Source organism: Liolophura sinensis, chromosome 6 (assembly GCF_032854445.1).
Source record: "Liolophura sinensis isolate JHLJ2023 chromosome 6, CUHK_Ljap_v2, whole genome shotgun sequence".
Lineage (NCBI taxonomy): Eukaryota > Metazoa > Mollusca > Polyplacophora > Chitonida > Chitonidae > Liolophura > Liolophura sinensis.
Window position 1 is genome coordinate 48,163,997 of NC_088300.1, and position 13,941 is coordinate 48,177,937.

General features: G+C 36.4%; 1 protein-coding gene across 1 annotated transcript; it reads left to right on the forward strand.

The window, feature by feature from the left end:
- Positions 1 to 2,524: 2,524 nt before the first annotated feature.
- LOC135466603 (endoplasmic reticulum-Golgi intermediate compartment protein 2-like) lies at positions 2,525 to 13,651 on the forward strand. Its single transcript, XM_064744178.1, is given in 12 exon segments — positions 2,525 to 2,735; positions 3,496 to 3,676; positions 4,441 to 4,549; positions 4,915 to 4,961; positions 5,343 to 5,559; positions 6,907 to 6,976; positions 6,978 to 7,003; positions 7,323 to 7,381; positions 9,167 to 9,265; positions 9,843 to 9,940; positions 10,864 to 11,026; positions 12,093 to 13,651. Coding segments are annotated over 11 exon segments (1,296 nt in total). The 5' UTR covers positions 2,525 to 2,735; positions 3,496 to 3,558; the 3' UTR covers positions 12,383 to 13,651.
- The last annotated feature ends 290 nt before the right edge of the window (positions 13,652 to 13,941 follow it).

The following is a 13,941-nucleotide window of genomic DNA, read 5'->3' on the forward strand; positions in this document are numbered from 1 at the left end:
ATAAACAAAGATATAAACATACAAATGTGTACAATGATTCCTCTACTTAGATCTACATTATCCCATTTGCCAAACACTATATGTAATTGCGCATGAGCTGAAATACTCTGCACACAGCAAACAGGAAATGGATGTAAGTGGTAGTTCAAACATTTCCATTATAAAACATACTGATCTGTAATCAATAATACCTGTACATGTAGGCCTAGCTCTGCTGTTTCAGTCCATTTGGCCCATAACATGGAATGTGAACGACTATGACTTGAAGTTCGAGTTTTTTTTATCACATACCTGTACCTATACCTGTGTGCATATCCTATTTATACAGGGTGTCCCAGAAGTCGTGCTCCATGCAGCTTTTAATTTTTTTTCTGTGTTTCAGATTTAATACTGATTTTAAATTTTTTTCTCCCTTTCAGAGTTAATTATGGCTAATAAACTAACAGTACACGAAAGAGCTAAATTGGTTTTTATGTTTGGAAGAGATGGGGCAACGCACCACTCTGTAGCTCAAGCATTCAACCTCAACCTGGATGGTATGCGACTTCTAGGACACCCTGTATATGTACATGTGCTAGTATTTTGTGTTAGCCAGGTGTTAACACAAGCTTGTTCAGCCGTGAAATAATCTGTGCATATTATATCAACAGTGTACGTGTATATACCAGTATGCTTCGATGATAATGTAAATATAAATAACATTATCTTAGAACTACCAGCATATATATGCTGTTTGCCATACAGCGTCACTCTATAAAGTTATAAATCTTCATACACCTCCTGCTACAAGTTTCAAAACTCTGCCTGTACAGGTATATAATATCCATTCCATGCTTTAAAATGCAGGCTTATAAGATCGTGCTTATTACTTCACCAAAAATGCCTTTTTAACAGAACTTTACACTGTTCAATTCAATATTTTGAAATGCATGTTTACACTATTTATGAACCACGTTACTGATTCTATACTTAAAAAAAGCTTGTTTAAATTACAAGTACATACTAGTCCCTACATGTACTCACAAATGAACTTATTGTTTCTCTCTCATACTTCAAATATTTGTTTAACTTAAGCCAAAGTTAACCATCTGCTCCATTTCATGCTCCTACATAATAAACCATGTATAAAGTGTATACAGTAACTAGTACTGTGTCTATACATGAACCCGTAAAATGTTAATAAGATGCCAAATATGCATAAGTGTATTGTAGTTTTCTATAACAAATAAAAAGTTTGTAAACAATTTTTCAATATTCAAAAAGGTGCACACAGATTCAAAACATGTACAATAAGACGTACTTAGGCCTACATGTACACTGTTCAATTAAATAAGACTGTATGTATTAACCACAATTTATGACATCTGCGAAAAATAAAATGTTAGAAATTCCTGGTAAATGAACTTAATGTAGTCCCACAAACCTCAGTCCAAGCTCCACTGTATAAAACTCCTCACCTTTATAGGGCTTACTGCCTGCAGCTGATGTGTGCAGATTGGGTGGTGTCACACATGTACAGATCATTGAGCATGCCAGCTCATTAGATTGCGCCCTAAATATGTAGACAGACCTAGAAGCTGAGCTGATAGATATGGAAATCCAGCCAGCCCTCTAATAATGGTTTAAGAGAGGTTAATTAAGATACAATGACGTCTGCATACCTTTTAAAAGGAATTAATGCAGGGTAGGCTATATCTATTCTTGACTATCGTTTTACAAATTCGCTTGTGTACATGGGGACATGTACCTATGTCCATGCTCAGGTATATAACCCGCACTCATCCAGAAGTTTTCTGAATTCCAGTATCCAGGTGATGAAACTACCAGTACGATACTACAACAACATGTAGGCCTACATTTTATATAATCTTAGGAGCAACTTTGCGTTGCTTTGCCGAAGACTGCAAACTTGCCGGATCTATTTGACACTTACTTTTCCCCCCTTCGTCTCATCATGGTTACCTGCCACTTCCTTATTCCCGGGAGGGCTTCTCACACTCCCATTACCGGGTTGTGGAGAATCAGATTCATTCGTCCTTTCGTTTTTCTCCGTTCCCATCACTACGGCATGAGTTTAAATATCCCTTTGGTTTAGCTTAAAACTGCGGTCCCCACAAATATTTCGTCGGATTGTGGTTACCTTCTGCATAATGTCTCTGAGACGCCCACTTACATATCTCCACCACAATCAGTGTGTGTTTGGCCTGTATAAATATAGTTCAGTTATGGGAATTTGTAAGTGTGTTTAGAGTTACACCTGATAAACATTGTTCTCCGCATCATGTCTGTCGAGCGACCGAAACGTGGAGAGTGGACAGTACTTTCGCATTGCATCAGAATCAAATTTCTTGAGAATAAGGCTGTTAGATTCAAGAATTTTAGCGCTATCCGATGACTAAGAAAGAAAGAAAGTGTTTCTTCAGCCCCCAGCATTGAAATAAAGTTTGTACTGCAATGTTTCAAGCGGCTGAAAATCTTGCAACAATTTCTCTGTAATCGAAGACGTGTCTGCCGGGTGGAAGTTGTACGTCAGCTGAAATGCAAGCCAGTTTGTTGTTTGGCCTTTGAAATCGACCTATATTAGATATCTGTTGTAAGAAATCCATTACTTAATTTTCTTGTGTAGTTCAGAAAGCTGTTGTTTAAAAAAAAGAAGGCAATAACTGAGGTTCTTTCACACAACGAAAAATGCTCCCCGTATGGCGTCGTTGACTTTGTGATACCTCTGTTCAGCGGTAAGCTTTGCCTACAATGCCAAGTAGCAGTGTACGTATCGTGTGACTTGTTGAACTATGTCTTCAAGGTACATTTGTAATTCTGCAGAACTATTTCCTCCACCAGCGGTATTTACAGCAGGGGGTTAAAGAGGGTGTTGGCATTCATGCAAAACAGTCACATTTCTGCTTTGACAGTTTGTGAAAAAGTTTGATTTTAAAATAGGTTAATATAGCTTTCCTACACCTGCAACTGCAAATTTCTTTGTCCATGTCAATTATTGGTATCTCTCCTGTAGAATAGTCATACAGTGCTTCTCATCTATGTTTTGATATTTGGTAAGATTCGCATATGATATCTGAGTGAAGGTAAGGGATTTTAGGACCACCTGAAGAAGGGCGTTGTCTTTAAATAGGAACTTTAGCTTGGTCTTGTCTTGTTGGCAGTTGTGTGTCATTTTTGACTGTTTGCAGAGCAGTAACTTATGATCCTTGCAGACAGTCTAAATTGGACTCTAAGGACTGGTGTGCTAAAGATAAGGATTTTCATGCAATAGTATTTAATAAATAAGAGAAGTAGTTATACAGCAATGCAGACTTTTTCTTGAGCAGGTAACCTTGCTCTAAGTTACTTTTGAGTGAATAAATAATGACAGTTTAACACTACAATGACAGTATTTCGGAAATATCAAGTCCAGAAAATCACCTGCAAGAAATTTTACTCTAATGTATTCAATTTGAGTTAACAGAAATTTGCAAACCCTGTTATGTGTTTTTATAGGTAAGGGGTATCCATATTGTGATTGGTAGAGATTCTTACCGCTGAGCTCCATGATCCTAAATAATGAGGAGATTAAACCCTGTGCGCAATAGAAAACAGGCTCTGAGAGTTGTGAAAGAGTTGGATGCATTTCCTAAAGTCCCTGAAAGTTACAAAGAGACTTCGGCATCCGGTGGTGGATGTAAGTATTACTGGTGGACCCACAAGAGTGGGATTGAACCCACATATTGTGTGACCTACACATAACCTTTGAAAGGCAAGCTCCTTACCTACTTGACCATGGCTCTCTTCCTGAAATGTTCAACTGATATTGAAATGCAAAATACTAAAGTCTATGTGTGAACTTTAGTTCTGCATATACATCTTTTACAGTATAACTTTTGCACCTGAAGCAAATTTGCTTGAGTGGTATGCTAAAACTAAAAATCTTGAAGGTTTGAACAACATCTTAGTAGCAATTGAGATGTGTGAAGTATACATGTGGATGAAAAGCAGACTTTATTATATGTGTACTTGTATGCTTCGGTTTTACATCGTACTTAACAGTTGTTCAGTCATATGACGACAACAAGTCATTAGGTACGTGTATACATACACTAGATGTGTCTTCTTTGTGGCAGGGCGACTTCATGCCGCCAAAGTACTGAAACCACTCTAGTAATATCCCACTCAGTCACATTATACTGACACCAGGCTTAACAGCCCTGTTTCCTTGCTCTAATCTCTTAGTGCAGAGAGCCCCAAAAAGTACCATTTTTCAAGGCCTTGGTAAGACCCGACTCAGGGTTTGATCCCAGGTCTCCCGTCTGCTAGACGGTAGTTCTAACCAATAGGCCATTGAAGCAGTCAGATCAATTAATCCAGAAAAGGTTTTAGCCTATATAGATAATATGACTTTTATGTATAACTGTATTCCTTTCAACTCCATTTTTGTTTTAATTGCAGTGTCTATTGTGACGTTCATTATAATAATTATACTTATAATATCAGAAGTAAGATATTATGCCAGCACTTCACTCAAGTTTGACTGCGAAGTAGATGGACAATATGACCAGTAAGTTTATGTCATGTTATAACTGTGGTCCTATCAGGGTAATTTTTTGAGAGAATTTCTACTTCTAGAATGAATGAATGACACATAGCAATATTTTAGCTGAGTCGTGACAGGTAACTGATCTATGTGATCTATGTGTATATCCAAAAGGCTCTAAAGCAGTTTTCGTCTACATGACATATGATTAAAGCTACCAGGCTTACGATATAATACGTCAAACAGTATTGTTAATATATATGTTACACCAAAACTGAATGACTGATTTGCATTTTAATATTATGTTATAACATGTACTATGAGAAAATCAATGCAGTATGAATGTTAACTGGAAACTAAGTTCAATGAACTCATTTTTTTTTTTGTAGAAAGATGCAGATAAATATAGACATGGTGGTAGCCATGAGGTGTGATTGTGAGTACACTTGTAATATTTAATTAAGTTTCGTGTATCTATGTAAATGTTTCCTGATATATTTTAGGTGGTCTTGATGAGATTATTTCACTTGAGAGTCTTGGCAATATCTAATCACCCATTGATTGAATTGTGGAAGTCTGACGGTATCTAGAAAAAAAATATCATATTAAAGTGCTCTCTGATAGCCTGAACAACTTTATACTAACTTGTCACAGACATTATCGTTATATCCAAGTGTTTGTATTTTGACAGATTATTATAAACATTTGAAACATTTTAAACTCAGTGTACAGATTTTTGAGAAAAAACATTTCCAACTGCAAATCCTTTAGACTCAAAATATGTTGACTGATGCCAATTAAACTTTTTTGTTTTCAGTAATAGGGGCAGATGTATTAGATGTTACTGGGCAGGATGCCCGCTACTTTGGAAAGCTAAATGAAGAAGATACATATTTTGAGCTCACCAACAAGCAGAGGTTTTTCTTTAATTCCAAAAAAGATGTAAATAAATATTTGAGAGAGGAGTATCATGCTATACATGAGTTGTTATGGCTCACAGGAAATGTAAACTTGGTTGGCGAAGTCCCTCACAGGTAAGTACCAGTATTCTTTGACATTTTCATGATTTACTTTGTTCTTTTGAAGCCGTAGAAAAAAATATGGTCTGTGTACAGAATTGTGTAATATGAATTATGTAAAAGTCAGGTCATCACAACAAGGGCTTGTCAGATATCTGAGGTGTGGGATCCATTCAGCAAAAGACTGACAGCAAGTTTCAATCAAATGCCGACAGTCATTACAGCTACCAGATAATTGGGCATAACTCCCTTTCATAATCGTCATACGTTGCCACCCCATCCTGAATTAATGGAATGCAGTTACATTTTATATATAAAGTATTAACGCTTTTAGCCATTTCATTTGTCATAGTGGCTCATTGGTGGAATAAATGTGCAAAAGTAAGTACTCCTTTTATTGATGATGCAAGCATATGTATAACAAGTCATGTTTTTTGTGTCATTTGATGTTGAAGAATTCTAAATTCCATGTGGCAGGCAAGAGATGCAGGTTTAATTCCAAAGGAATCGGGTGATCCTAAGACTTGAAATAACATGGCTTCTTTCAGAGACATTTAGGAGCTGGGGTGGTATAGATTGACAGAGGCATTACATATGGATGACAACTCCTGGATTTATTGTGTTGGTGATGTTTCGATGTAGGTTCTTACCATATCATCAAACCATATGAACATACAGAGATTCAAGACAACATATATACAGTAAGAGAGTGAGTGGTGTCAAAACCAGGCAACAATGTAACTATAGATAATGGTTTCAGAGTTTAGGGCAGTTCAGTATCAGAATTGCAGAGCACAAAGCCTCAGTAGAAAAGTTAGATGGAAAATCAGCCCTCAGTGATCACATCAGAGCCCATCCAGAACACCAACTCCAATGGAACACAGTTCATACCCTACAGAACAACCAGTCAGACTACAAAAGAAGGAAACTGCTGGAAGCCATCATGATCGGCGACACAATCCACAGCTTAAGCGAGACAGCGGGTACCACCTACCGAGTGCCTACAATGAACTCATCAGATTAGACAGTGACCGCCTTAAACCCTGAAGCCATTATCTATAGTTACATTGTTGCCTGGTTTTGACACCACTCACTCTCTTACAGAAATACAAGACAATATATATACGGTATGTTCATATGGTTTGATAACGATGTCAGAACCTACATCGAAACGTCACCAACACAATAAATCCAGGAGTTGTCATCCATATGTAATGCCTCTGTCAATCTTGAAATAGCATGTTCCTTCTGCACCTGGTCATAATATGACAGACTGTGGTGTAGCCAGGAATGTGACTTTACAAAACCTCATATAAAAGAATCAGAGTTTTAATGTTATGCTTTTAATTTCTGCTCCCTCAGGGATGTGCCCCCTGTTGGTCAGCCAGATGCATGTCGCCTGTACGGGTCACTGCATGTCAACAAAGTGGCTGGGAAATTTCCACATTACAGCTGGAAAGTAAGCGTTGTTCTTGATCTGTACTATTATATGCACTGAGAAATGTGTTTTTAATAAAAATTAAAAGATGTCTCAAATAATGTTTACATGTCATACCATAGACAACTTGTGCAGTAGTGGGTGTCTACACCAGTGTAATTACCCATTGTAAAAACTTTCACTGTGACTGTTTTGAATGTTTAAAAAACTGAGGTTTGAGGGATAAATTCCTGTGTATTGATTACTGTTTTATGACTCAAGACCATGAATATAAGGATTCTTGTAAATATAAACTTTGTTATTCTCAGAAGCATATTAATCTAAATTTTCTGTATAAAAGGTCAGTTCCTGTTATACCAAGTGGCCACGCCCACTTAGCACTCCTGATTCATGAATCTGGTAAGCCATTGGCTGATGTCTGCATGATGCTAACTGGCACATGTGTACATGTCCATCTGAACTCTAACCCTGTGGTCTTTGAATTGATGTACTGATGTGGCTGGGATGAAATGAAGCTTTGGTACTTTGAACTGATGTACTATTAATGCTGCTGGCATGATATTAATCTTTGGTACTTGTTTATACAAATGTCTGATATTCAGTTGGTTTTGTCACCATCAATCTGTGGAGTACTCAGTACCAAATAACTTTGCACTTGTATGTATATAGCCTGTGTGCAACTGTGCATGTATTTTGCTTGTGTGTATGTAACGTGTGTGCATGTATTTTTGTTGGTACTAACATGCATCTTATTACCAAAGCAAGAACAAAGCCACTCTTAGCTCATCTTCTGTGTTAAAACAATGATAATACAAGTAGTAATATAAAGTCATATATGAAATATTTTACAGAAAACATATCAGTATCTAACATACTGGTACATATCAAAAAACAGTCATTTATTGATAAATGTATTTCCTAGCGATGACAAAATTTGCCCTAATAATTTCCAGAATCACAGGGGAGTTTAGCAACATTTATCTCTCTCATAATATCTGTTTGATCTAAACTTACAGCTAGTTGCTGATGGAAATATAATTATGCTTAATTTTCCATGGAAACCTTCTTACCTAAATGTTCAGTACAATTACTGTGAAGATGCTGGGAAACTTTGATTATTATCTTATGGCTTAGAAAAGGGATCAGTACATGGTGTTTAAAAAGAAGATACTTGGCAGATCATGTCATACATCTAGAGAGAATCTGCCCCTCTGGGGATACTCTCTATGCGCATTATGAGGGGGCAAATTCTTCTGTCTGCATTAAAAAGCAAAGCAATATCCTTTTTATGTGAAAGTGCCAAAGTATCAAACCCTCATACATGTGAGAAATTGGCATCAAATCTATTGCCTATCTATTCATCCATTAATGTTCATTATACTATGCACGTGAAACATGGTTACTGGACTGCTTGTTTATTCTTGATGGCACCAAGCTTTGTTTTCTCGCAGAGCCATTCCCCACCCTAGGGGGACATGTTCATTTCTCTGCCTTAGTTGATAGGCATGGTAAGTGTTAACATCTCATTCACATGCAATTGTACTCTTTGTTTTCTTTACAAACTGCTACATGTTAATCACTAATTCATGCCCGTTTATGTGCTTTGCCCATCATATATATATAATATATATATGTTGAATCAATATACACTGTACATGTATGTATACTGTTGCACAAATTCTTATGTCAACACATTAGTGAGTTTTGCTGTAGTGAAGTTAACATCATGCATCTTCTGTGGCATATTACGTGTAACTAGCCATAGTGTAATAAAGTCACTTGTAACTTAATACCTGTAAAAGTCCATGCTGTATAAAGACATCTCTGGTCCCTGTAGTAAATGTGTAATTTTTGTAATTTATTTTATTTCATTGTTGCCTAATGCCATATTGAAGAAGTTTCAGATGGAGTAATGAGTAATCATGTATATTGCAGGATGAAAGGCAGCATATTTAGAAACCGTTTTAATACACAACTCTTCCTCCCACCATAATGCTGGCTGCCGACTTATAAGTGAAATATTCTTGAGTAACGCATAAAACACCAGTCAAATAAACGAACTCATACATATCTCTATACTGTAGGGAAAATAGATAAGCGATGTAAAGGGAATTGATTTCTCACTATGAAAATGACGTACATGTAATTGCATGTGAAGTGTGAAGCAAACTTTTCCAATTTCAGAATACAACTTTTCACACAGAATAAACCACTTCTCATTTGGAGAGCCGGTCACCGGTATAATCAGCCCTCTGGATGGAGAAGAGTTAATTACACATAATAGTGAGTTACTGGGCAGTGTGTCTGTACTTGGTGCGAGCATTATGGAGTTTGTCCAGTCATAATTTGGCAGCCATTTTGGAGCAGTGCTGCCTGATGAGCCCATGTTAATTGAACATGATAAATTTGGTTGAGAATCTATTTTTCAGCTACACGTTGGCTGATTATGCCACATGTGGATCTATTTAGACACATTTAACATGGAATCTGTTAATTTGAAGATGTTTGAATGTTATAATGCTTTATTTCCACCATGAGAACAAGCAACATTTTTCACAGTACTTTTGTTGAATAATTGCAGTAAGGTACTACTTGTATTGGAGTTGACACATATTTCTTCTTCTGAATCATGTAAAGTGAACTTATAAAGAGAACCTGCTCAATATTCAGACAATGAATATCAAGTAGTTGGTGAAAGAACTATAGAGGCAGACTGAAAGTGTTCATTTTTCTGCACAGTTCAATCTGTTGAGATTTATCTTTCCTTTCATATAAAAAGATTGATATATAAGTTAGTTCCATTTCATTTGAATCATAAATCAATCAGTCTATTCATTTGTGTGGGTTTTTTTTTTTTCAGATTACCACATGTTTCAGTATTTTGTAAAAATTGTCCCTACTGAGGTCAAGACGTATGCTGCTGATGTGGATACATTCCAGTATGCTGTCACAGAGCGGGTGAGTGGGTTAAGTCGTCTAGTGTACTTGCCTTACAGGGGAGTTATACTTGCCTTACAGGGGAGTTATACTTGATTGTTATACTGATGTGGATACATTCCAGTATGCTGTCACAGAGCGGGTGAGTGGGTTAAGTCATCTAGTATACTTGCCTTACAGGGGAGTTATACTTGCCTTACAGGGAGTTATACTTGCCTTACAGGAGAGTTATACTTGAATCACCTTTTCTGACTGCCAATAGATGCAACTGTCCATACATCTCTTCCCAAACTGCTGTGCTGATTGCAGTGAAACTTGCCATACATCTTGCCTATCATTTGTGCATGCTTGTTTAATGGAAATCCGGTTATTTCCATAATTATACCCTTTTATTTTACTACGCTTTTATATCATAACAGTGCTTTCCATATATTCAGATTTTGTCCATGCAACTCTTCCTAACTTACTGAACCTGTTTCTATCAAACAACATACATCTTCCCTGTAATCTAATCTTGTGCATGCTTAATTTTATTTACAATCGGGTTATTATTTTCAGAATTACTCCCGTTCAGGTAATTAGTGCAGTATTGGATTTTTATGTCCACTGTATTCTCTAATTCTGATTTCTACATTTCTCCATTCAAACTGGATGTATGAGTAGTGCAATCAGTGATCATGAATGGCTCAGGAAACAATCTGTAGGAAGCCAAACTAAGCAACATGATGTCTTGTCATTTCTTGTAAGGTTTTTTTAGTTTTGGAAATGTTGGGTGATGGAAGAGGGGGTATTTTGGACATGAGGATTCTAATTATGTTGGTAGTTTTTAATATTTAATGTCACATTTACCTGTGAAAAAATTCCTAATATTCCTTTTTTGTCTTAACTATTCCTTTTTCGTCTTAACTACAGTAATGTAACTGTCCATCAATTTCCCTTTGCAGAACCGCAGTATTAACCATTCTGAGGGAAGTCACGGTGTGGCTGGGATATTTGTCAAGTATGATTTGTCCTCGCTGAAGATTCGTGTCCGAGAAGTACACAAACCTTACTGGATGTTCCTGGTTCGTATGTGTGGAATCATTGGGGGCATATTCTCTGTGTCAGGTGAGAATGTAGTAGGCAATTACACTAATGCCTGTTCATCACTAAATCTTACAGTCATCAGTCATTAGTACAACAATGGGTTTTATATCTGGGATGGATACAGGGTCTCATTGTGTCCGTCAGACAGACTCTTTTTAAAAAAATCAAATAGACAAAAATTTGAAAAGATCTTAACATTGAAAAGTTTGTATATTAAATTCGGGATTTAGCACGCCTGAAAGTACACTACACAAGTCAGTTAGCAATATAGTCACAAAGTACAGATTACAGACAGGACCTGGGAGTGCATTTGTATACTGATACTGGGATCAGTTGTATACTGATACTGGGATCAGTTGTATACTGATACTGGGATCAGTTGTATACTGAATACTGGGATCAGTTGTATACCGAATATCAGAAATAGCTTAAAATGACTGAGAATGAATGCATATACAAGCATTCGCAAAATATGTGGCCTCCAGACACTTGACTGTTTTGATCCATTTTATCTCACTGTGCTGGGCAAAAATATTTTACAAAATTCATATAAGAACTGAATCCAACAGTGTATCACAATTAGCCGAGAGGGATGTTCCATCATGGATGATTAAGTCTCCTGTGTATTTGAATCGATATTATAAAAAGTGAATTTTCTCAAAATGTCCAGCACGTATTGAGCTGAGGTTTTGCATGTACCTTCTTCTCTATCGTTGATTGCTGTGGGGACCAGAAAATTACTGTTAATTTCAATTTTTTGTGCATTAGAATGAACATTTGGGTTAATATCAGTAATAGTATCACAAAAAGGAAATTTTGTTTTGAACTGAAGTTTCCTTCCCACAGCTGAGATTTTTGGTAGCCTGTAATGCACCAAATCTATTTTTGTTAAATATTTCCTCTGAGATGGGACTGATATAACAGATTTTTATACATCTGTTATATTAGTCCAAGCTCTGGTTATGGTAACTTTGTGATTTAAGGATTTGTTTTGTATGCATGTTGAACACGTAACCAGAAATCATTGGTGCCCAAACGTAATGTTTTATTTTATGACAACATCATTGTTTTCTTCCACGACTCTCAGGTATGCTCCATGGTGTCATTGGACTGCTGGTTGATGTTGTATGCTGTCGGTACAAAGTGGGAAAGTACAAGCCCAAGTCTGAATCACCAGCTCCTGTCCAGCCCCCTACCCAGTCATACGATCTGTCCAGTTCTCATCAGTTACCAGATCTCAGCAATATTCCCAATGTCTCCACAGCTCCACTACCGGATTCCACGCCCCTTACACCATTATTACAACAACAACAACAACAACCTTACAGTGATAGCTCAATACCAAACAGTTATATTCCGGACCAGGGAGCTGGATAATCACTTGTCATTCGCATCTTGTATGTTTTTCATTTAATAGCGATGTGTTTGTATCTGGTAAATACTAATCAAGGAAGTTCAACTTTTAACAGTAAAATGTACATGCACCTGCAGTCTGTATTTATTAAGTTTCCATGATAGGCTTTTTAAGACGATTGTTCATGTTTGCTAAATACCAAACCCAGAAAAAACGAAGGGGATTCAATTTTTCATGAAGTTTCTGGTATACAGAGAAAGTTAATTTTACCTTTTTACCCAATGGTATTGGTAGATATACTCTTAAGTTCTGACAAGAGTTGTGGATACATTACTTGATTGGTGTGCTTTAAGTTTTTGTTTTGGCCTCTGTAAGGGAGTGAAGTTGCCTTTAAAATGATTCATATGCTATCCAGTGAAGAATATTCATTAAATTGTGCTAAAATTAAATATAATAAAAAAAAAGGACTAGTAAGTGCTAAATGATATTTAAAAGTTGCTCGCAAATTCATTTAATTCACTGGTGAAATTTGTCTCTTGCACAAGAATCATAATTTTGATATATTTCAGTTTAAGTTCTGCTTATGTGACTTTTTATATGGGTTTTAAGCTTTGAAGGTGTGGTTATAACATCTAGTTTGTCTCATTTGCTCAAATATGTTTACATGACAACATATACAATCAGCATGCCACAAAATCATAAAATTGTAATATCAGATTGGTGATGCCATTTTACTTGACTACGTCTTGAATATTTGCTTGTAAAGATATACTCTATCATCTGATAAGTTTTGAAAGCCTGCATTCTAGGTGACAATTTACTGTAAATTGAAACAGGTCTGAGATTTGTTTTATATTAAGCATTTTCATTAAACTTTTGTGGTCTAAAAATGTGAATTGGTTCTTCATTGGTAGAATTAATTAATTTATGTTGTGGATTTTTTTGTTTTTAACAGATTTTAGGATCAACTTTTAGACTTGTTTTTACATTCTATGAAATTGTCAGCAAACTAATTATTGGGTAACATGATATAATGGGTGAAGTTTTTTGATATGTCAAAAATACTTTCTCTTGTTGCTCAGCTAGTTAGTGACAGTGTCTTGTATATTTACCACCCAGGTACGGTTCAGTGTCAGACTTTTTTTGACATTTGTACATGTATTTAAAACAGTTCAACACGATTCACTTAAACAACCCCAGTTGTCCTAGAACTTAAAGAAAGCAGCAGTGGAAATGTAGATGTACAGACTGATGTATATACATGTATACATAAATAAATGAATATCATTATATATAAATATCATTTATGATATACCACTTAAATTGGATAAATTATGTTGGCTGGTGGCTTTAACCAAGCTTCCCTTTTAACTACTAAGGCGCACAAATGTTCATGCACAGTTCAAATCCTGCCTTGGACAGGGAATTTGTAGATTCCTCTGCCCATATCATTGGTTGGACCTTGGTGGTAATAAGCACCTGATGGCACTAAGGTGACTGTGTGGGCAGTCTTAACATTTGCCACTTGTATGATGCGAATCCTGGCTTCCTCCACACATGCATTGTGACAGCCACCGTGCCA